Genomic DNA, 22,125 nt, shown 5'->3' on the forward strand with positions numbered 1-22,125 from the left:
CTGTTCCAATAAGCAAACACAACACTTTGTGCTTCATTTCTGGACAGTGAGCGTGGAGCGTAGCAGAAAGCCCACGTGAGACTGATTCTCTCCCCCTCTCTCTATATCAGCATTTCCGGGAGCATTTAGACAAGCTGTTTGCCAAGGGCATGGGGCTTCTGGGAGAAGCTCTGACGGAGGCCTTCACCATCCTCAATGAGGTGACCTCTCACTCTCTTGATTGGCAGACTGAGCCGGCTGCCCTCATACTGCTCAGGGTTGGGCTCCTCTGGCTGGCCTGCCTGCACCTGCTGTCTGCCACACCTGTAGGGGTGAAGCACGCAGGCTACTGCCAACTAACTGCTGATTTCACTGGTAATCTGAAAATTAGTTTGAAAAAAAATTATGATGCTAGATCAGATTTTCTCCGGTACTTTGTATGACATCACAGAGTGTGAAGCGTGAAATGTGTGTGTGTGTGTGTGTGTGTGTGTGTGTTGTGTGTGTTTCTGGACGCGTGTGTATTGGTGCGTGTTTGTGAGTGTGTGTGGGGACATTAGGCAGCGCTCCACTGCTGTCCGTTCTGTTCTCCACGACACCGCGATCCCACTTGGTGATTAATAGCAGTAATTAAGAGCGCTGATTAACAGGCAGACTGGAGAGAATCCCAGTGTTGAGCACAGATAGCAGCCAGAGACAGTCTTCTCACCTTCTTTATCTCCCTCTTCTCAGAGCGTGACTTGGGTTGGGAGGGTGAGCGAGGGATAGAAGGGATGTGCAGGGGAGGGGAGATGACAGAAGGAATGAAAGAAAGAGAGGAGGGGAGGGTAGTGTGGGGGAGAGGGAGATGACAGAAGGAATGAAAGAAAGAGAGGAGGAGAGGGTAGTGTGGGGGAGAGGGAGATGAGCGAGGGCCCAAAAGAAAAGGAGAGAGGAGGAGGCAGGTCTGTATTCACCACCTTCATTAAAGTCAGGTAATAAATATGGTAATCAACAAGGCCAGTGGGGCCAGGAAGTGTGTGTGTGTGTGTCTGTGTGTGTGTGTGTAGGTGTGTGTGTGTGTGTGTGTGCATGCGTGTGTGTGTGTGTGCGTGTAAGTGAGTGAGTGAGTGAGTGAGAGAGAGAGAGAGAGAGAGAGAGAGAGAGAGAGAGAGAGAAACTAGCTGGAGAAGTTCAGAGAGAGAAAACTTTTAAAAAGTGACTCAGTTTTGAACTGCAGCACAGGAACTGAATACAGGGAGCTAACATTTCTACACACAGTCCTGACTTCTCCACTTTAACATGTGCAGGCAGTAGAAGATCCTCCTGTGTGTTTCATCCTGACTTCACTTGTTAACACGAGCAAGCAGAGGACGGTCCTCCATTACACAGCACGAGGGACTCTGTATAAGACTGTAGTCTTATATATTGTAATACTGTAAATGCATAATGCACACGTGCACTGTTAAAACGAAAAAGTTGAGAAAACTCAAAATTTCAAGGCAACTTACTGCACTCGATTTTTGAGTTTTGATCCCAACTCAAACTCTTAAGTTTTTAAGAAATTCACTCAGTTGAGCCAACTTATTATTTCTTGTTCCAATTATTTATTTTTCACAGGTATAAAAACTTCAGATTTTAAGTATTGCCTACAAATAATTCCAAATGATTCAAGTTATGCTAACTTATTATATCTTGTTCAGATAATTTATCTTGCCCATGTATATGAACCTCAAAATGTAAGTTTCACATAAGAGTTCCAAATTTTTTAAAGTTGTGCCAACTTATTATATTGTGGCATGGTGTGGGAGAAAGAGGCCACAGACAAGTCCATTCTTATTAAGAACAGAGGTTTTATTCTCACCTCGCAAGAAAATTGGCACTCACAGGCACAATCAGATCAAACTCAAGGCCTCAAATAGCTTGGCCTTGCACATGGAACACAGGGGGAGGTCATGAAGACGGCAAAGTTACACATACGAGGGGAACTCGGATAATGCACATGTACATAAATAAATGGACCGGGGTTGACTTAACTAATAACACACAATTAATAATCATTAATAACACTATACAGACAAAAACACCACATGATACGCATAACAGGGCCGGAGCTGCAAGGGCTCATGGGTAATGACGTCATCCTCTGGCACCCCCCCACCCCCCATTGGCCAGACGCTACAATATCTTGTTCAGATAATGTATATTTCACATGTACATAGATCTCTAAATTAAATACTAAGAATAGCTAACTGAAGTTGGGTTATATAAGACAAATGACAAAACGCATTTGGACGTTAATATTCAGTTCAGAGTAGCGTAGGTCACTGCTTGACGCAGGTGAAATCCATTTCAAGATGTCCGGAGTCCAATTCTGGCAGAAATCGCAAACCCCGCCCCGTTCTCAACTAAGGAGTGAAATAGAGCATGCGCAGAGGAGTTGGCCTGGCCTTAACTAGGGTTCAACTACAATTAGTATATTTTGACAATGCAGGTTGTAAGGCCAGATCAACTTTTAACAAGAAACTCAATAAAGTAAGCTGATCCAATTTCTTTGTTAAAGTATGGTGCAATTAATTATTTTTGGCTCAGCTAAACTAAAAATCATAGTAAGGCGAGCAATTATAAGTTCTGTTTTTTACAGTGTGTTTACATTCTGCAGTGTGGAGTTTTGTGTACATGATTGTGTTTGTGTGTGTGCATGCAGATGTTTGTGTTTATGTGTGTGTGTGTGTGTGTGTGTGTGTGTGTGTGTGTGTGTGTGTGTGTGTGTGTGTATCAAAGAGGCTTTTTAACTGGGTGATATTATCATTGCTTAGTTCACTTTGCTTCTGTTTCTCCTCCATCATGGGTCAGTAAGCTGGTTAATTACTGCTATGGATCTTAATCCATTAGATTAATGACCACCCCTCCTCTGGCCGCGTACAAACAGAGATTATCAAAGTCCTGATCTCTGGGATGCTTGGGCCCGGGGGATGAATTACAGGGCTGATGCTTGCTCAAAAGCAGAGTCCAGCAGAGCCCAGCAGAGCCCAGCAGGGTCCAGCAGAAGCTGCTTTACTTATATAACCACCATCCATCTTGGTCCACATGGACTCAGTTTGGCAGTGCAGCACACAGGAAGGGTTGTGTTCCAGCTTTTACACAGACAAAATACAGCAGACACAGTGGCTCAAAATTACTAAATTACTCTGCATGTAATACAAAGACAATAGGAAAACTACAAAATAAAGTTGTTCTTAATGTTTGAAATCTTAAAGGTTAAAATCTAAAAATATACATCTGCTTTTTGTAATACATTTTTGTAATTGTGAGTTTTTTAATATATATAATTTATCTAATCAGTGTATCATCTAATCTGTATCCTTACTTGTTCATTCAAGTGTTTAATGAATTCAAAAGAAGTCTGTCCTTTGCTTGTGCGTATATTAACATGTTTGTGTGTGTGTGTGTGTGTGTGTGTGTGTGTGTGTGTGTGTGTGTGTGTGTGTGTGTGTGTGTAGTTTAAACTTGCAAGGCGTGGGAGTGTGTGCAGCCGTGCCATTATGCTGGTGACAGATGGAGCCACTGAAATGTACGACGACGTCTTCGCTAAATTCAACTGGCCTGAGCGCAAGGTGAGATCCCTGAACACCACCAAGGTGAGATCCCTGAACACCACCAAGGTGAGATCCCTGAACACCACCAAGGGGCCCAGTCTCAACTCCACTGCCCAGCAGAGCATCTCACAAAACAACAAAACTGTCAGAAAATCCTGTACACAGCAATGCTTTATTTAATGAAATGAAGCCAAGTCAGATGGGTGAAACTGCTATTTGGTATGAAGCATTCGAGAGGCTCAGTCTCACATGCAATAGCAGATAACCTCATGTTAGCAGTTTGTTACCTGCAGCTGTTTGCTCTCTCGACATTCCAGATGTGTCCACAACTCTCTCCTGTCCTTATCAGCAGGGGTGTGAAATACATCTTTAAGGTCGTGAAGGTCTGCATATGTATGCGTGTGTGTATGCATGTGTGTGTGCTCACGTGCACATGTGTGTTTGTGTGTGTGTTTGTGTGTGTGTGTGTGTGTGTGTGTGTGTGTGTGTGTGTGTGTGTGTGTGTGTGGGCATTGCAGTCCTGCTGCACCATAACTGCTTGGAGAGCATGGAAATCAAATCCTGTTTCCACTGGACAGAGAGGTGCATTGTTGAGAAATAGAGGGAGGCGATGAAGATAGAGAGAGAGAGCAAGAAGAGAGAGAGTGATGGAGGGATGAAGAGAGAGATGGAGAGAACTGTACTTGAGGAAAGGGAAATGGACATACAATGGCAGAATTCCAGTGGACTGTAACGTGGGATGACTGGCAAAAACGCAGATAAAAAGACAGAAATAAAAGGCAGTAGAGCCGTGAACCGAATCTCACGCCTGCGCTTCCTCTCCCGCCAGGTCCGCATATTCCCCTACCTGATTGGACGAGAATCGGCCTTCGCTGATAACCTGAAGTGGATGGCCTGTGCTAATAAAGGTTTGCTAAGGCACACGCACTGTTCGCTGGATAGTGATGGCAAATGAGATTGTGATCATTAAAACAGAGACGCTGCCCAGAAACATCACGTTCTTTTATTTCTTACTGATGTATGAGAGAAAACTCACATGCCGTCTTCATACCAGTTTATCATTACTGACACAAACATGTTTATATGATTTGAATTTATATCAGCATATGAATTAGTACTTTCTTTCTTTGTTTCTGTTCCAAAAAGTCTTTTTTTACTCTTCCTATTCCTATGTAAATGTATTTCCTCTGTGTTAGATGCACAGTAAATGGTCCAGGCTGGACATTGTGTGTTCACTGTGCCTCCCACTGTGGGGAGGAGCCAGTGATGCTGTGGGTGGAGTCAGTTGTGGTGTGAGGTGGGGCCAATAGCAGGTTAAAGGAATATAGAATGCCGAATTGGCACGAAGGAGACTGCTGCAGGCTCAGTTTGTAGAGTTGACACTCCGAGTTCAAAGGTCAGATGAGTCTAAATCACTCTTCCTGTCAACTGTGGTCCCCTGACTGTGGTGTGCTGATCACTCCCATGTGCCTTCGTCATGGATGGCTGGACACGGAGAGAAACACACACACACACACACAGGCTCAACCCCCCACTCTCTCTCACACACACACACACACACACACACACACACACACACACACACACACACACACAGTCATGCACAGTGACTGCATGTAAGAAATGCAGTGAATCAAACTGCAGGCACACTGATTGGATGAAATTAAACCAGTTTAAATAACCAGTGTGTATGAGGAAGTTTGCAGGTAAAATATTAGCTGAGCAGTTTTTAGTTCTGTTCTGCATTGCACAGTATAACATGTTGCTTGTGTGTGTGTGTGTGTGTGTGTGTGTGTGTGTGTGTGTGTGTGTGTGTGTGAGTGAGTGTGAGCTTCTGCGTGTGTTTGCATATGTATATTCTGTGTGTGTTTGAGTATGTGTATAGGTGTGCATTTGTGTCTGTGTAAATGTGTGTGGGTGAGCCTGTATGTCTTTAGACTCGTGTGTATATGTGTCTTTATATGTACATAAACGTGTGTGTGTGTGTGTGTCTGTGTGCATGCAGGCTACTTCAGTCAGATCTCCACACTGGCTGATGTTCAGGAGAACGTGATGAGATACCTGCATGTGATGAGCCGTCCCAAGGTTATCGACCATGAGCACGACACAGTCTGGACTGAAGCATACGTAGACAGCGCAGTGAGTACACCTTCCATCCTGTGCGTGCGTGTGTGTGTGTGTGTGTGTGTGTGTGTGTGTGTGTGTGTGTGTGTGTGTGCGCAGGGGCTCTTACGCTGAGCAAATTACAAACATGCTTTGCCATCCACTCATACAGTATTACTTAGCCAGTACAGTAGGTCAAAGTTCAGTATACCGTTGAACTAAAACATGCTGAAATGGAAGAAACAGTGCTCATAAGTGCAAACTAAGCATAAGTTTAATATCAAACAATGATAAGAGCAATTCCAGACATGCTTATAATTGTCATGAGTGTTTAAATATGTTTAAATTTCTGCTTGTGTCTGTACTGCTGTGTATAATTGTCTGTGTGAACTGTTCATGATGTCCATGTGTGTGGTTGTGTTCATTCATGTGCGTGTGTAATTTGCTGTGTTTGCACTGTTTGTGTGCATGCGCGTGTGTGTGCTCTGTGTAAATGATTGCACATTAATAGCTTCATTAACCCCCCCCCCCCCCTCCACCCACTTCTGCATCCATCCCCTCCCCTCCACACAACAGAATGCAGGAGATGCGACCACAAAAGCGAAATGTGTGTTTACTGTTTTCATGATCACACATTACCGTGACGCTTTGTTTTCTGTCTCTGCAGCTCGCCCAGGCTCATAAGGTAACGTGTGACTGCTTCAAATTAGTGCTTCATTTAGATCTACACTCCCTGCGCTAGATTACATATCAACTAACGCAGAGCAGTGTGTAAAGGTTTATCAGTTGTGCTGTGTTATTGGGGGACACTTTGGCCTGCAGAGTGTGAGGACTATTGATGATGACCTGTATTACAGCTGGTAAAATTTATCATTACACACACACACACACACACACACACACACACACACACACACACACGTATACATGCACAGACCAGCATGCATACAAAGATATGCAGGTTATCGTCCAGATTCTGTGTCGTCGTATCTTGGCCTGAGAGGCACACCATTAATCATTTTGTGGATCATTGCCCTTTATCTCTCAAAGCTGTAATAAAACTGACACCAGTGCAGAGCAAGGAGAGGGGGAGAGGGAGAGAGAGAGAGAGAGAGAGAGAGAGAGTGAATGGGAAAGAAAAGGTGGGGTGATAGAGGGGTAAAAAAGAAGGATAAGTTACAGGGAGCACAAGGTCATTTCCCAGAAAGCAAGGGGGTTTCTGGAGGGTATATCAAGATCACTGTACACAATGCACAGTCTCTCCTGCTGCAATTACTAAATGTAGACCAACATTACGGCACTTCTAGATTTTTGGAAACACATGGTTCCTAAATGTGCACCAAAGGCCTTAATAAAGAGAACAGTTAGAGATGCAGAAAGAGATATGGGCACTAAAATCCTTAAATACAAATTTCTGAATTAACACTATATGAATAATTTCAAAAAGGAAAAAAAATTGGTGTTTCTTGAATTGATCTCTCATTGTGTGTCTTTGTTCCCCTCTCTGTCCCCTCATCCTCTCTGTCCCCTCATCCTCTCTGTCCCCTATCTGCAGCTTGGAGCTCACAGAGGCCCAAACCCAATGACCACGGTAGCCATGCCTGTGTTTAGCACCAAGAATGAGACGGTGAGGGGTGTGTGTGTGTGTGTGTGTGTGTGTGTGTGTGTGTATGTGTGGATGATGTCCTCTCTGATGATCTGATGAAGGATGATCTCCTCTCTCTTCTCTCAGAAAAACCAGGGCATTCTTCTGGGTGTGGTGGGCATAGATATTCCCATTCAAGAGCTAATGAAGACCGTTCCTAAACACAAGGTAGCATGTGCCCTCATAACAAAACAAACAAAGAGAACAGAGTGGCAGACACCCAGAATTAACTAGTGCACATATATGCTTAGTCTTTACGTGAAGGGTAATAGTGTTTTCTGAAGGACAGGAATATCACATCAGTCTGATTGTTTTCAGTGGTCTTAGAATACTGGTAGAAAAATATTATAAATCATATTTGATTTCCTTTTAATTTCAAATTCCCTGCCTCATCTCTGTCAAGCTACAGCCATTTCCCCATCTTCTTCATAGAAATGAGAATACACACTTGTACGTACATGAGTGTTTATCTGTTTGTCTACAGTTGGGAATTCACGGCTATGCGTTTGCCATCACCAATAATGGTTACATCCTCATGCACCCTGACCTTCGACCTCTGGTAAGACACTTGGCCGCCCTTTGTCAGGACTGCTCATCTTAACCCCGAGCACATGGGCAGCACATGGCTGCATAGGTCCATGTAAACCACACCTGGTCATTTAGTCACTTTAACGCTGATCTAACTCTGCAGAAGCTCAACCTTCATTGGTGATTTTAATAAGCTGTGTTATACTGTAATGTTCCTGTTTGAAACAGAGGAATTCACCAATCCTGCAGTTAATCCTATTAGTTGAAAACCCCACTTGTCCAGGGAGGGAAATCCTTCACAAGGAAAAGCCTTCAGTCTGTGGGCTTGTGAGAGCGCTGGGCGGATGCGGAGGTGCATGCTGTGAGTTGTAGTTTGTAATCCGAACCCTTTTCCTTTGATGTATTGCATGCAGGAGTAAAAGCTCCTTCAGGTGCCTGCCAGGGCTGAGCTAAGAGCTGAGGTAACCACAGAGACCCACCTCTTCTAACATTCAGTCACTGTGTGTGACTGTGTATATGTGTGTGTGTGTGTGTGTGTGTATGTGTCTGTAACTGTGTGTCTGTGTTAGTGTTAGCGTGGTTACAGTATGTGCCGCTTTGTGCAGTAGTGTGTTTGTATAAACTTTGTGCAAATCACGCCAGCCTACACTTGACCATTCCGAGTGTGTTTATGGGTGTGTGTGTGTGTGTGTGTGTGTGTGTGTGTGTGTGTGTGTGTGTGTGTGTGTGTGTGTGTGTGTGTGTTTCTGTGTGCTTTAGAGGACCTGTAGTGTGTGCTTTGTGGACAGTATTGAGCTGAAGTGGTTATTGGCTGTACTGTGTAGCAGCTGTGTAAATGCCTCCTAAATGCTCTAGGATTAGCTTGCTTCCAGCATATACTGAAATGAACACATTATATTCCAAATCTTTCTGAAATAGAGAGTGGAGGTATTTCATACAATTTGGCAACATTATTTGATAGCATCACAAGTGCACTAGTGTCATTTTTGTCACTTCACACGAGGCTACTGCAGGTGCTCCAGTCTAGCGGGTGGTGTTGATGCATTCGTCCGAACCAAACCTGCGTTTCACCCTCTTATTCAAATACTCATATGTCAAACGTTATCTCGCAACTGGACCTCTACTCTATTTTGAAGGAAAATACTTTTATAAAACATTATGGTAAAGGTTCATAGATTATGTAACAAAATAGGGAGTAATTTGTATAAAATCTGAAGAAACCAAACACTCAGTGTAGAACTCATGTGAACAAAGCACTAATCTTGGTGAAGTAATGTGTGTAGTACTGTGGTTAAAAATCCCGCTGGCCAAAGCCTCTTGCCTGCTGTAACAAGCTAAATCCATCCTGTTTCCATCTTATGGACATCTTGTGAACTATGTGATCCCAGCATTTTTAAGTCCTGTATTACCTTTCTGTAAAAGTGTTCCTCTGTGTGTGTGTGTGTGTGTGTGTGTGTGTGTGTGTGTGTGTGTGTGTGTGTGTGTGTGTGTGTGTGTGTGTGTGTGTACAGTACCAGGAGGGGCAGAAGAGACGCAAGGCCCATTACAGCAGTGTGGACCTCTCTGAGGTGGAGTGGGAAGACAGTGATGATTTTGTATGTAATTTCCCATTATCCTAAACTAGTCTTACAGCATGGATGAAAATGGGTCACTGGTTTGAGGCCACTACTATTGGTCCATATCATTCTTATAACTGATGTGTGAGAGTTGAATACTATACTAAGACAGATGTATTTGTTGTTATTACTGTCCAGACAAGTCCGCTGTGATGTTAGTCAGACAGAAATTGCAACACATTAATGTATTTATGTTTGTTGATTAATTTTGCTAAGTTTGAATGTGATAAACTTTGTCTCTTTGTACCAATAGTAGGGTATTGCCCCCCACAACCAACCAATGCATCATTCTTGCCCTCAGCTGAGGACAGCCATGGTGAACCGGAAGACCGGAACCTTCTCCATGGAGGTGAAGCGGACTGTAGACAAAAGGGTATGCCAGTTCTTCCTCACTCCACCCACTCCAGACTACACACGTGCCTGGGTGCTGATAGCCAGGGGCGTTCTGTTCACTGAAGGCTGCGTTTAAATGACTCATACCCTTGGTCTCTCTCTTCAGAAACGTGTTCTCTCTATGCACAATGACTACTACTTCACTGATATCAAAGGAACTCCATTTAGGTAGAGAAACTTAATATTCCTGGAATGTATGAAGATGTACTGTTGTTAATAAGTAAATAAGTAATAAACCCATTAATACCACATTATAAGGTGTTATTCTAATCCTTAGTAAAATAGTTACAGTTACTTTGTGCATGTGTTTGTGTGTGTGTGTGTGTGTGTGTGTGTGTGTGTGTGTGTGTGCAGCATTGGAGTGGCTTTGTCTCGTGGGCATGGAAAGTACTTCCTGAAAGGCAATGTTTCTTTGGACGCAGGTGTGCATCTCCTCCTCTGTTTATTTTGTCCCTCACTCCTTCACCTTCCCTCCCCCTCACTGGCCATGTTTTATTGCTCCATCTTTCCCAAACTGTGAATTTGCCCTTCAGGGAGGGACAACTTGAAACACTCCCTCACTCTTACATTCACACAAAAATACCTTGCTCCCTCTATCATTCTCTCATTCAATTCTTCCCTCACTCACTTGATACATGCTCACACATTCCTTCATTCAGCAGTTTTCTCAATCACTCACTCCCATAACCCTCCCTCCCACACTCACTCAATCCATAACTCACTCCTTCGGTAATCATTCACCCCTTCACTCATTCACTCATTCATCCCTCACTTACTCAGTAGTCACTCCGTCCCTGTCGCCCCTGTGGGATGATCGTTCGGTCATGCTTGTTGCTAACTCTGCTTTGTGTGGTTCGTGTGTCAGGTCTCCGTGATCTGGACCAGCCCGACGTAGCACTGGCAGATGAATGGTAATGTGTCCTTGAACGTTTATGAACTCAAATATGACATGAAGGAAATGCAGATGTTTGAACATCAAGATTATATGCAGTGCATGAACCTTTGAATTCCAAAAGCAAAAGCTGTGATATGTAGGACTTTTGTTCAAAAGGACTAATGTAAAACGTTAGCTTCAAGATTAGGGCATTGGTTTTCTTATTCTTCTCAAATGCAGCTAAGAACCATATCAGGCAACACAATTCACTAATGAACCGATGATGGTGTATAAGAGGGGAAACCAAGGATCCATTTCAGAAACCTTTACTGGATTACTTGAATGTCATTCCATTATGTTTGTGCAGTTTCATAGTATGTGTGACTCTCCCACCGAAAAAGGCGCTTAGTGGATTTCATTATGTGTATGAAAAGTTCTTCCTAAGACTGACGTGTGGGCTTAACCATCATGTGTGCTGGACCTGTAATGGGCATTAACGTTCCACAGGACATACTGCAACACGGACGATCACCACGAGCATCAGTTTCTGACGCAGGTTCAGGCCATCAAACAGTACCTGACCAGCCGCAAACCACAGTTCAAATGTGAGTGGAGTGAAACCTCTGAGGTGCCATCTGATTGGCTGCTCACTGCAAGTCACTGTTTGAAATTGAAACTGCTATATTTGGTGCACACAAAAATGCTTTATTAAGCAAGGTCTTAAGCATTGCCTCGAGGACACTGCCAACGAAGCATGTTTTTTATTTCTTAGATTGTTATCCTTGCTGTTTGAAAGAGATGTGTGAATCTGGGCTTGAATTGATGGGATAGTAGGCTACTTTAAACAGCGTGAATTAAATGTTTAATGTCTTCAAAACACCGTAACTCTAATCTGTCTGCATGGATTCTGGAGTACAAAAGAATTTCACTATTATTGTTTCACGTTCTGTGGTTGTGCACATTCATTTGACAGAGTAATGTCGCAGTAGCAATTTTTCCTTTGTCTGCAACTAATTGCCCCAGTGGTCCGATCACGGGAGTCATTACGAGCCCATGTTCTTGAGTCCATCGGGAGTGTGTAAATGTCACCTCTGGCTCTCCGTAGGTGACAGGGAGCTGATCCAGCAGGTTCTGTTTGATGCGGTGGTGAGCGCTCCTCTCAAAGCCTACTGGACTGGCCTCGCACTGAACAAGTCTGAGTAAGACAGTCACACACGACGACAGTTACGTCGCCTTAGTTAATCTCCTCTTGAGGTCTGTAGCGAAAGCTGCTACTGCTCATTAAGACAAAGCTGCAGAAGGCTATTTAGCATAACTCTAATTGCTAACGCTAACACAAGACTTCATTCATGATTAGCTAAGTTAGCATTTTGGCATAACAAATCTGCTATTTGAACTCCTTGAAACTGTCTAATGTATAAATACATTATAAAGCAACTTTTTCATATTTTGCATGTGCAGGAATCCTGAGAAAGGGGTGGAGATTGCTTTCCTTGGCACTCGCACCGGCCTATCCAGAACCAATCTATTTGTTGTCACAGAGCAGCTGACCAATCAGTGAGTGTAAAACAATCTCAGACAATCATATAATGTAACAATTTAATTATATGTAGTGTAATAATTTAATAACATTACAATAATAATTTTATAGCACTTATAGCAAAGCAATTTGTTCATGTGCTGTACTAACAAGTATTATAATAAATGGTGTTGATACAAAAAAATAAATAAATCAAGGTGGATAAAAACATTTGAAATGTAAATGGTGTCATGAATTTTTTGTGTGTTTTTGTGTGTGACACGAGGGACCTGCTAACGGCGGAGGATAAGGAGGGAGTGTTTAACGCCGATCACTTCCCTCTGTGGTACAAGAGAGCAGCCGAACAAGTTCCAGGCACCTTCGTCTACTCCATTCCATTCAGCTCAGGTAGCTCAGGTGTGTGTGTGTGTGTGTGTGCACCTCACGCACATTGCATCCACACACACACACACACCTCAAACACACACAGAATATCAGAATATACATATGCAAACACACGCAGAAGCTCACACACACACACACACACACACACACACACGCACGCACGCACACACACACACACACACACACACACACGCACGCACGCACACACACACACACACACACACACACACACACACACACACACACACACACACACACACACACTTACATATACATACATATAAGCATGTATAATAAATTGTAAGTCCATGGACAGCTTTTAAGTTGTTTTGAAATCTATGTATCTACTGCCATCTAGTGGTGAGTGAGATGGTTAGTACATTTTTATTACTGTGCGTGCTCGTGTGTGTTTTAGCACAGGAGAATAAAAGTGTAGTGTTAGCCAGTACCGCTGTTCAGCTCTTAGAAGATCGGCGGTCTTCTACAGTGGCAGGTAACGACCTTTCACTGAGCACCATGAGCAAATCCCCAGGCCATATGACTGATGGTTAAAGCTTTTCTGTGTTTGTTTTTTATATTTACCTGTTTAACTATTTGCCTGTGTTTCTTACAGCTATTGGGATTCAGATGAAATTAGACTTCTTTCAAAGGAAATTTTGGACGGCCAGCCGACAGGTGAAAACATCACCTAAATGTTTAGCTTCTAACATGTATATGAACTTTTAGTGGCTGTTTCAGGATTCAAACATTTAGATCCTCAGTGAAACTATTGCAGACAGAACATGCATCACAGCACCTAGAGCACATATATTTTTATACACTGTGTTTTCATACATCTGCTCTCTGTGCCCATACAGTGTAATGCTCTGGATGGAAAATGCCCTATAAGCTGTGATAACGAGGTAAATGTCTTTCTCTCCTCTCTCCCTATATCCCCTTTTCTGCCTGCTGTGTGTTTGTTTGTCTCTCTTTAAATCCATCTGTGCCTCTGTCACTCTCCTATCTCTACTCTCACACAGTCTGTCTGTCTGTCTGTCTGTCTGTCTGTCTGGCTGTCTCCCATACAATAGTTTTCCATTCTCAAATTTCTTCCTGAAACCTGATAATAATACAAAGGCTTTTATTCTTTACTCTTTAGTAACTGTTTACCTCAGACAGCTCCTATGGAAATTAAACCCACTCAGATGGAATTACACAAGAGCTGATTTTTAGCTGGTCATGATATAACCATGTGTTAAAATGCTGATCCTTGATCAGTACTCATGTCCTGATGTTTTTTTCTTTATTCTCCCAAGGTTGTGAGCACACCTTCCAGCCGCTAAGCGTCGAAGTGACCTGCTCTGTGTTGTGTTGGTTATGTTGCATTAATATTTTCACTCCCCTCCTCTCAGGACATTAAGTGTTACCTCATCGACAACAATGGCTTCATCCTGGTTTCTGAAGATTACTCTCAGGTCAGTTTGCCTAACAATTCATGAGTGAGAATTATAATAGTTATAAAGATATGGAAATTATAATAAAGCTGTCTATAGCTTTTAAACTTAATCATTCAGCTCTTTTATAAAATACATTGTTTCTGGGGACAGGGTTTATCCTAAAAACTTTGTGTGTGTGTGTGTGTGTGTGTGTGTGTGTGTGTGTGTGTGTGTGTGTGTGTGTGTCTACAGACAGGTTTGTTCTTTGGAGAGGTAGAGGGAGCGGTCATGAACAAACTGCTTCTCATGGGCTCATTTAAAAGGTGAGAAGCCCAGTCCAGTCCCAGTACACACACCTGTGCACACACGTGCACACACACACACACACACACACACACACACACACACACACACACACACACACACACACACACACACACACACACACGCGCGCGCGCGCGCGCATACACATTTATATATGAGTTCAGTCTGTTCTGCCTGCTGTGCTAGACAGCTGTCTGCTTGGTCTGGTGATCAGAGCACATGTTCACCACCAGCAACACTGGGATCTGGGTCCCGCCACTGGGGTTGTTTCCTTTAGTAAGTAAGTAAGTAAGTAAGTAAGTAAAATTTATTTATAAAGCACTTTCTATGCCACCAAGGTGGCCCAAAGTGCTGTACATGTTCTCATAAATAATGTGTAAAATACAGAAACACAACAAACAATCAAAATAAAAATAAAATAAAATAGCATAACATACAATACATCAATACACCCAACATACCACAGTGTCTTACTGAACAAATGCAAGTTTATATAAATAGGTTTTTAAACCTGATTTAAAAGCCGAGACAGAGGTAGCATGACGAATGTCAGGTGGTAGGTTATTCCACAGTTTCAGAGCGTACACTGAAAAAGCACGATCCCCTCTGAGTTTTAAACGAGTCCTGGGGACAACTAATACGTTCTGAGATGAAGATCTCAGCGAACACTGCCTGATTGGAGATTGGAGCAAATCTGAGATGTAAGAAGGGGCCAGTCCATTTAGTGCTTTAAAAACAAATAAAAGCACTTTAAATTGTATTCTGTATTGTACTGGTAACCAATGAAGTGAGGCGAGGACAGGTGTAATGTGTTCTCTTTTCTTGGTTCCAGTTAACAATCTGCATGCTGCATTCTGGACTAACTGTAAGCGTTGTAATAGGTACTGGTTAATACCAATGTATAAAGAATTACAGTAGTCAATTTGTGATGTTATAAAGGCATGAATGACCTTCTCAAGGTCACCAAAGCTGAGAAAAGGCTTTAGCCTTACAACATTTCTGAGGTGGAAGAAGCTACTTTTTACCACAGAGTTGATTTGTTTATCAAATCTGAGGTTCGAGTCAAAAACAACACCAAGATTTCTCACTGACGACTTTACACTTTAGCCTTTGCTACAGGTGTACAGTTACTGTAATCATGCACACACAAACACATGCACATACATACCCATGCAAACAAACTGCTGTACCATCCAAATTATTAGTAAAATGATTTGGTGGTGATTTTCATACATGTGGTCTGACCACAGTGTTTGTAGGTCCGGCTGTATCGAATGCTTTATAGTGTGTGAATCTTTGTTCCTGGCAGGATCACTCTGTATGATTACCAGGCTCTGTGTAAAGAGTACACAGGCAGCAGTGACAGTGGACACACTCTGCTCAATGTGAGTACACACACAACAATACTACACATTACTGGACATGCAACTAGTTAATCACAGCGTAACTGTAACAGTGCTAGATGTGAATTCATTCAATTCTTTTAAACACACTATTTAAAAAATACTGACGCTGACTCTCAGCATCTTATGTGTCTTCAAATGTTTAAAGCTTGTTCAAGGCCTCTAGTCTGTGGTCTAAACGTCTCTGAATTTTCACCTTTCAGCCCTTTTCTGCTATCAGATGGCTTATGGCTGAACTCGTATTGTGAGAGCAACTAATTTTTTTCTATCACATTACACTTTAGAATTGTTTCTGAAACCTTCTGAAATATTTCTGTAACTAAAATTTTTCTTTATCTTTTACTGCGCAATTATGCTGTGTCATGTCTCAAGATGTGTTTTTTGCCATGGTTATTCATCACAGGTTCATGTTAGAGTTTAACTTGTACAGCTGGTGGAATGTGGACTCTGCAGTTAAAGGTGACCTTCAGGAGTTCAACACTTCATGAATCACAATCAAGCTTGTCTCTTTATATGGTTATGTGTGCCTGGGAACAAGCTGTTTCGATATTTGTCCTGTTTGGTCTGAAATAACTGTGTGTGTTTTTCAGCTGAGAGAGCTCAACGGAGGACAATGATGGTTCCATGCGACACGGAGTACCCAGCGTTTGTATCTGAACGCACTATCAAAGAGACAGCTGGCAGCATCGACTGTGAAGGCTGCATGAGGTGTGTGTGTGTGTGTGTGTGTGTGTGTGTGTGTGTGTTTGAATGCTGTAGATAAGTGTTTTTGTAACTACCCCATGGTGCACAGGTCATCTTTGTGATTATCAGTAAACATCCTCCTTGGTTAATGAGAACTATGTTCAGACTTGAAACATCTCATAAATTGTAGGAGGTCTCAGTGATGAGTGCTGATGGACTCTTGTCAAATAAAGAAGTCTATTTCAGATGTTGTCTGGGCATGTGGTCTGATGACTGACAAGAGTTCACACAGTCCAAAAATCTCAATTATGCTAGGGATGTGTATGTGTGTTCCAAACATGTCAGAATCAAATGCCACATTTAAGGTTAGAATTTCTAATAGGCCTTTAGGCATGGAGGATTTTTGGGGTTGTGAATATCTGGAGGAGATTCCTCTAAGGAGGGATCCTGTAATGACCCAGCCCAGTTCAGAGGTCGGCCACCAGAGGGAGCCAAATGACAAGTCTAAGATAACAGGGCCAAATAGCCGCACCTGTCTTGGCTTTAAGAGCAGGCTCTGCTGTGTACTTGAGATGATAACATCTCTTGAGGTGACACAAATAGGGAAAAACAATTTAAAATGTAGGATTTTTTGCTCCAATCTAATGACACTGCTTTTCAGTTAAAAACATTAAACTGAAGTGATTTTTTGTGATTGATTAGCATAGTGATTTCACTATGAAGTTATTCTTTGGTTAACATGAAGAACATCTGAAGTGTATCTACCAGTGACAGCAGTACATAACAGTCCCCTGTATACTGGCCCTTGCCCTGTCTGTCTCTTTCTGTCTGTCTGTCTCTTTATCTCTTCTCTGTACTCTGTCTGTCTGTCTCTTTATCTCTTCTCTGTACTCTGTCTTGTAGAACCTTTGTTATCCAGCAGATCCCGAGCAGTAATTTGTTCATGGTGGTCGTTGAAAACAAGTGTGACTGCAGTTCCACCGGTCCAGTTACCATGGAACCCATCGAGATCATCTATATCCTATAATAATCTTTTGTTGCATGTTTTTAATGTTACACCTGTGACATACATGATATCATTAAAGAAAAGAAGTAAATCAGGGTGAACTGATGATTACCTGACTGATGCATCACTACATGAACAGTGTGAACACAGCGCAGAGACGGCCACTGACAGCATGCTCACTCTGTGTGTGAGTGAAAGGAGAAAGAATCTTCATACAGGAGATAACAGCAGCCTGCATTCATGAAGAACCACAGAAAACCAGAAAACCGGGATCTTGGAACAGCCTGCAGTGTTCCTGCTACCATGGTCACTTTCCTGAGTTTCCTGAGGTCATTTCTGGTTTGCTGCTTGTGCTCAGATACAGTAAGCTGGAGACCCAAACACAGTGGTCTTTCAATGTCAGCCTTGAACACTGACTTAACACACTCAGCTGACTAAATGGGTGCTGAGGAGAGCTGCCTCATCTAACTGCCACAGTACATGCTACTAAAATCATCATGGGCTCTAGAAAATAGGCACAGGCTCTAGAAAACAAACGGGCTTGATAACAATTACAACACACACACACACTTATGATCTTAATGATCTGTGTTTTGTTTGACACTTTTCTGTGTACTTATCTTTAACATCTAAACACACAACGAATCTCTCAAGTGTGAGAGACTGAAGTTTCAGAAGGACCGCAAACGTCCTGACTCCTGCCATCCTTTCCATCCTGAGGTACCCCGTCTGTGTCTGTTAGTGTATTTATTAGTGTGTCTCTGTGTGTGTATCTGGATTAGTGTGTGTGCTGTATAGTTTGATATGCATTTTGTGTTAGTTTATATGCACATGTTTGTGTACAGCTCCATATAAGAACCAGATGTCCTCAGACAAATATAATATTTAAAATATTTTTTGATGTTTGGCTGGTGACATAAACTGGTTTATTTATTATTTTTGAGTTTAGGGTTAGGTTTAGATTAGATTAGGGTTATTTAGAGGTTCTCTGGACACTATCTAACACTTTCTAGTATTGTAATGCACATATATATGATGCTATTATATGTGTCCTTGTGGAAATGACTAGAAAAGGAGGCAACTGGGCAACAGTTAAACACATAAAGACAGGAATACCAACTAACGGCCAAACACAGGGATTAAATGCACAGACTAACCAAGTAACTAAAGGTACAGGGGCATCGCAGATATAAGGGAAACCGAGGAAACCAAAAAATAAGTGACAGATGTGATGTGTTTTGTCTGTAGGAGAACGCTGTAGAGTGTGGATCTGCTGTGACCATCTCTCCTCTGCTGGGGGCGGCTCTGTTCCCTCTCTTGGCATTTTTCATCAGCAGGTGACCTTTGACCCATAACAATTCAACATTTAGCACTGATTGGAGAAAACGTCCTAGCTAACAGCTAATGCTAAACTGGCAGAAAATTGCTAGAATCAGATTCATCATTATGACTTCAGACCGAACCTGCTAACACCAGCAGGATGAATGCTTTAAGGATTATGGACTGTTCATATAGAGATGGGTTTGATCTGGAAATCACACAAAACACATTCACATTTCACATCCAAGCAGTGATGAACAGTAGACAGCCTGTGAGTTCACCAGTCTCTGCTTATTCTCCGTGTCATCCAAAAGTCATTAGTGACATTCGTTAAACAAGTAAATGGAGAGAAGAGAAAAATAAAGTCATTTTTGTATTTCTGCCTCTCATTTTGTTTTAGGACTGAATATATTTGAAACACATAAGATGCATGAAGTGAAGAAAGATTACAATTCAGTCAGGATGCAGAATTCAGTCTGTAAAGTTTTCTGAGAGATTATGGACAATGGGTGTGGACTATTCTTGATTTCTTTTAGATTGCCTGCTTAAAAACCGTATCAATGAAAATGTTCTTTAAAAGGTCCTTCATGTAAAATCAAAGTGATATCTTGTAAATAAAAACAGCTTTTCCATCAACATTTGGTCTTCCTGTCATCTTGCTTTCAGCCATTTTGAATTGTGTTTTACTGTGTGAGGTTATGATGAAGATTCCAGCTTTGTTCAGAAGCTGCAGTCTAAATAGACTACACTACTGACTATAGTTTGTAAGGGTTGGTTCTAGCTCAAGACCTCCGCCGTCCACCAGAGAGAGCTGACGGACTAATCAGGCTAGATGCTGTGTTGTTGATCAGTGTTCTGGTGTACGAACTAGCAAGTCCCTTTGGTTGGGGATTTTGAGACTTGTTTTCGAGCTTCTGGTTAATTTTCCTCTCCAGTTGTTCCCCTTTCATTATGTTTTATTCATTAACCTTTTTAACTAACACAAGCTTGTCAATGTTCTTAGCGTTTCTCTTTGTTGGGAAGTGTAGATCTGCTGTTTGAGAGCCAGTCCTTTTCCCCAGGCCAAACCATCAGAGGATTTTCGCCTGTTTTATCCTCTCTTTTTCCCCGATTGATCGCCTTTTGCTCCTTTTATTTGTAAGCCGTCTCATCCGGTCCCTATAGCTTGGTGGATAAGGTTAAGGAAGTTAACACCACATTTGGGTCCTACTTCCCAAAACCCTGTGGTGTTTCACTGAGTTAACATACACAGCGATCCTATTTTTTTCCCACCTCTGGCAAGTCACCGCCTTAAATGATGGCGGTAGTCTTCTTGTGAGCAACTCCCCCTCTGGCCACCAGAGGGCCTTCTCTGGTCACTTCTAGATGGTCTCTATGATTACTGTTTCACCTTTGTTCAATTCAACATCAGTCCATGTATTAAGTATTACACAGACTGTTCACTGTGAAGATAGAGCAATGTTCAATGTTTAACTGCCTTTTTTTGCTGTGTTTTCTGCCTAGTCCTTTCCCTATCTTGGCTGATTTTGTCTGTTTCCTGGGTTTGACCCTGTTTATGGTTTGATATCCCTTTGCTTTGTCCTCTTGTATTTAAACTTTTATGTTCACTGATAGAGCCCTCTCGTGTCACAGTCATCTGTGTCGATGTGTCTCTGTCCTTGTGGTTTTGTCACAGTTTTGCTGTGATCAGTTGTGTTGAAACAATGGAGGGAGAGTGGGCAGAGAAACATTGATCTACATCACACTACTACAGCTGGAAAACAGGGTGGTAGTGGTCATGTGACTTACAAAAAAAGTGTGGTGCAGGACACAGGAATACAAAAATAGGAAGAAATGAGATTAGGTTTCAGAACCACAGGCTACATGACCAGACGCACGCAGTCTATCAAACGCACGTCAGTGGGCTAAAGTGTAGTGCTTGCGTGTCACTAAGCTTCCTGTGTGAACTCCTGAGGGTGTGAATGATGAATAAAAGCAAACATGACGTGTGTGTGAATATACAGGGAAGTGGTAGTGAGCAGCAGTTGGGCCTGTGTCACATGGAAAAAGTACATGTCTATTTTAATAGTTGTAAGGCCATGACTTTGATGCTCTATCAATACTTAATCAGACATTACCAATGCAGTTGAACATATATCAAAATATACAAAGCACTTGCCAATGTCACTGAGCACACCATTCGTTAGTCTGAAAAGTGGTGTCGGAGTTTTAATCTGAACAGCAATCACACTCGTATTGTTTGATCTTTGTCACAAAAGCAGTTTGTTGGATGCTCCCTTTATCCATACTGACATGCCTGACATGACTTCTGAGGTCTAGAAAGGCTGAAGAACTGAAAGTACTAAAGACACAAACTCCATCCATTACAGACCTGAAGAAGAAGATATACAATTGTATCAAGTGTATTCTCCAGGAAACTCTGCATAAAGCTATTCAAATGTGGCCATTTGAGGGCAGGTTTCAGGCATTTCCTGGAGTACCACAACTCCTCAGTAACCTTCAGCTTGTTCAGCAAAGATTCATGTATCAAGGAGTATGCACTTCCAGAATCTTGGACATGTTCATGCGTTTGCACAAGCAGAGACAGTTATCATTGCTATACCTGGGGGGGAGGGGGGGGGGTCGCAATTGAATGCAAAGGACAATAATGCCTCAGTGTCTCACAGAGTACCTAACTTTCATCTCCAAGTATGTGTGGATTGTATTTGAATAAAAAATACTGTATGTACTTGTATGTTTAAGTGGCCAGCACTGGCAATTGTAATTTTCACCCCAATTGTAATTATGGGGTCCTCCACATTTACCCACCTCTGCAGTGAGCACACACACACACACATGATCACTAGGGGTCTGTGGTACACATGGGCCCAGAGAGGTGGGCAGCCCTATCCCAGCACCCAGGGAGCAGTTGGGCTTAAGTGTCTTTCTCAAGGGCACTTCAGTCATGTCCTGGGGCCTGGAATCGAACCCACAACCCTCCAGTCACAAGACCAGCTCCCTAACCAGTGTTTATGGATTTTATAGTAAGACCGTCAAATAGATACTGTATCTAGGTTGACATTACCACACAATAAACGTCCTCTCTTTATAAGTGAAACAAAGTGACAGATGTGTATCTTGTAAGAAGCAGCTATTCACAGATGTAAAAGGAAGGCGCTCATGCAGGGTTGCTAAATAAAGAGGGCTGTATCAGATGATGTGCAGATGTGGTCTGACTCGTCACTGTATGGAGACCAGAATTCACTCCCAGTCTAAAAACAGCTATATACAACATGAGTGCATGTGTTCTAAACATGTCAGGACCAAAGATCACAGTCAAATGATCAAGTGAAA

General features: G+C 42.4%; 1 protein-coding gene across 4 annotated transcripts in view; it reads left to right on the plus strand.

Annotated features, from left to right (window-relative positions):
- Positions 1 to 19,428, plus strand: part of cacna2d3 (calcium channel, voltage dependent, alpha2/delta subunit 3) — a 33,832-nt gene extending 14,404 nt beyond the window's left edge. For 2 of the 4 annotated variants that reach the window (XM_077003181.1, XM_077003189.1), the window contains 30 exons: positions 111 to 200; positions 3,462 to 3,575; positions 4,387 to 4,465; positions 5,563 to 5,696; positions 6,328 to 6,345; positions 7,216 to 7,287; positions 7,393 to 7,473; positions 7,790 to 7,864; positions 9,345 to 9,428; positions 9,751 to 9,822; positions 9,949 to 10,010; positions 10,197 to 10,264; positions 10,708 to 10,753; positions 11,224 to 11,321; positions 11,822 to 11,915; positions 12,178 to 12,273; positions 12,522 to 12,652; positions 13,056 to 13,133; positions 13,254 to 13,315; positions 13,498 to 13,542; positions 14,032 to 14,094; positions 14,308 to 14,378; positions 15,689 to 15,764; positions 15,986 to 16,026; positions 16,186 to 16,241; positions 16,373 to 16,490; positions 17,370 to 17,487; positions 18,115 to 18,192; positions 18,721 to 18,809; positions 19,193 to 19,428. In XM_077003181.1, coding sequence (XP_076859296.1) covers positions 111 to 200; positions 3,462 to 3,575; positions 4,387 to 4,465; positions 5,563 to 5,696; positions 6,328 to 6,345; positions 7,216 to 7,287; positions 7,393 to 7,473; positions 7,790 to 7,864; positions 9,345 to 9,428; positions 9,751 to 9,822; positions 9,949 to 10,010; positions 10,197 to 10,264; positions 10,708 to 10,753; positions 11,224 to 11,321; positions 11,822 to 11,915; positions 12,178 to 12,273; positions 12,522 to 12,652; positions 13,056 to 13,133; positions 13,254 to 13,315; positions 13,498 to 13,542; positions 14,032 to 14,094; positions 14,308 to 14,378; positions 15,689 to 15,764; positions 15,986 to 16,026; positions 16,186 to 16,241; positions 16,373 to 16,490; positions 17,370 to 17,487; positions 18,115 to 18,192; positions 18,721 to 18,809; positions 19,193 to 19,208 — 2,325 coding nt within the window. In that variant the 3' untranslated portion in view covers positions 19,209 to 19,428. The remainder of the gene's footprint in view (positions 1 to 110; positions 201 to 3,461; positions 3,576 to 4,386; positions 4,466 to 5,562; positions 5,697 to 6,327; positions 6,346 to 7,215; positions 7,288 to 7,392; positions 7,474 to 7,789; positions 7,865 to 9,344; positions 9,429 to 9,750; positions 9,823 to 9,948; positions 10,011 to 10,196; positions 10,265 to 10,707; positions 10,754 to 11,223; positions 11,322 to 11,821; positions 11,916 to 12,177; positions 12,274 to 12,521; positions 12,653 to 13,055; positions 13,134 to 13,253; positions 13,316 to 13,497; positions 13,543 to 14,031; positions 14,095 to 14,307; positions 14,379 to 15,688; positions 15,765 to 15,985; positions 16,027 to 16,185; positions 16,242 to 16,372; positions 16,491 to 17,369; positions 17,488 to 18,114; positions 18,193 to 18,720; positions 18,810 to 19,192) is intronic. The other 2 variants (XM_077003200.1, XM_077003207.1) reach the window with 2 other exon arrangements.
- The last annotated feature ends 2,697 nt before the right edge of the window (positions 19,429 to 22,125 follow it).

The sequence above is a fragment of the Brachyhypopomus gauderio genome, chromosome 1, assembly GCF_052324685.1.
Source record: "Brachyhypopomus gauderio isolate BG-103 chromosome 1, BGAUD_0.2, whole genome shotgun sequence".
Lineage (NCBI taxonomy): Eukaryota > Metazoa > Chordata > Actinopteri > Gymnotiformes > Hypopomidae > Brachyhypopomus > Brachyhypopomus gauderio.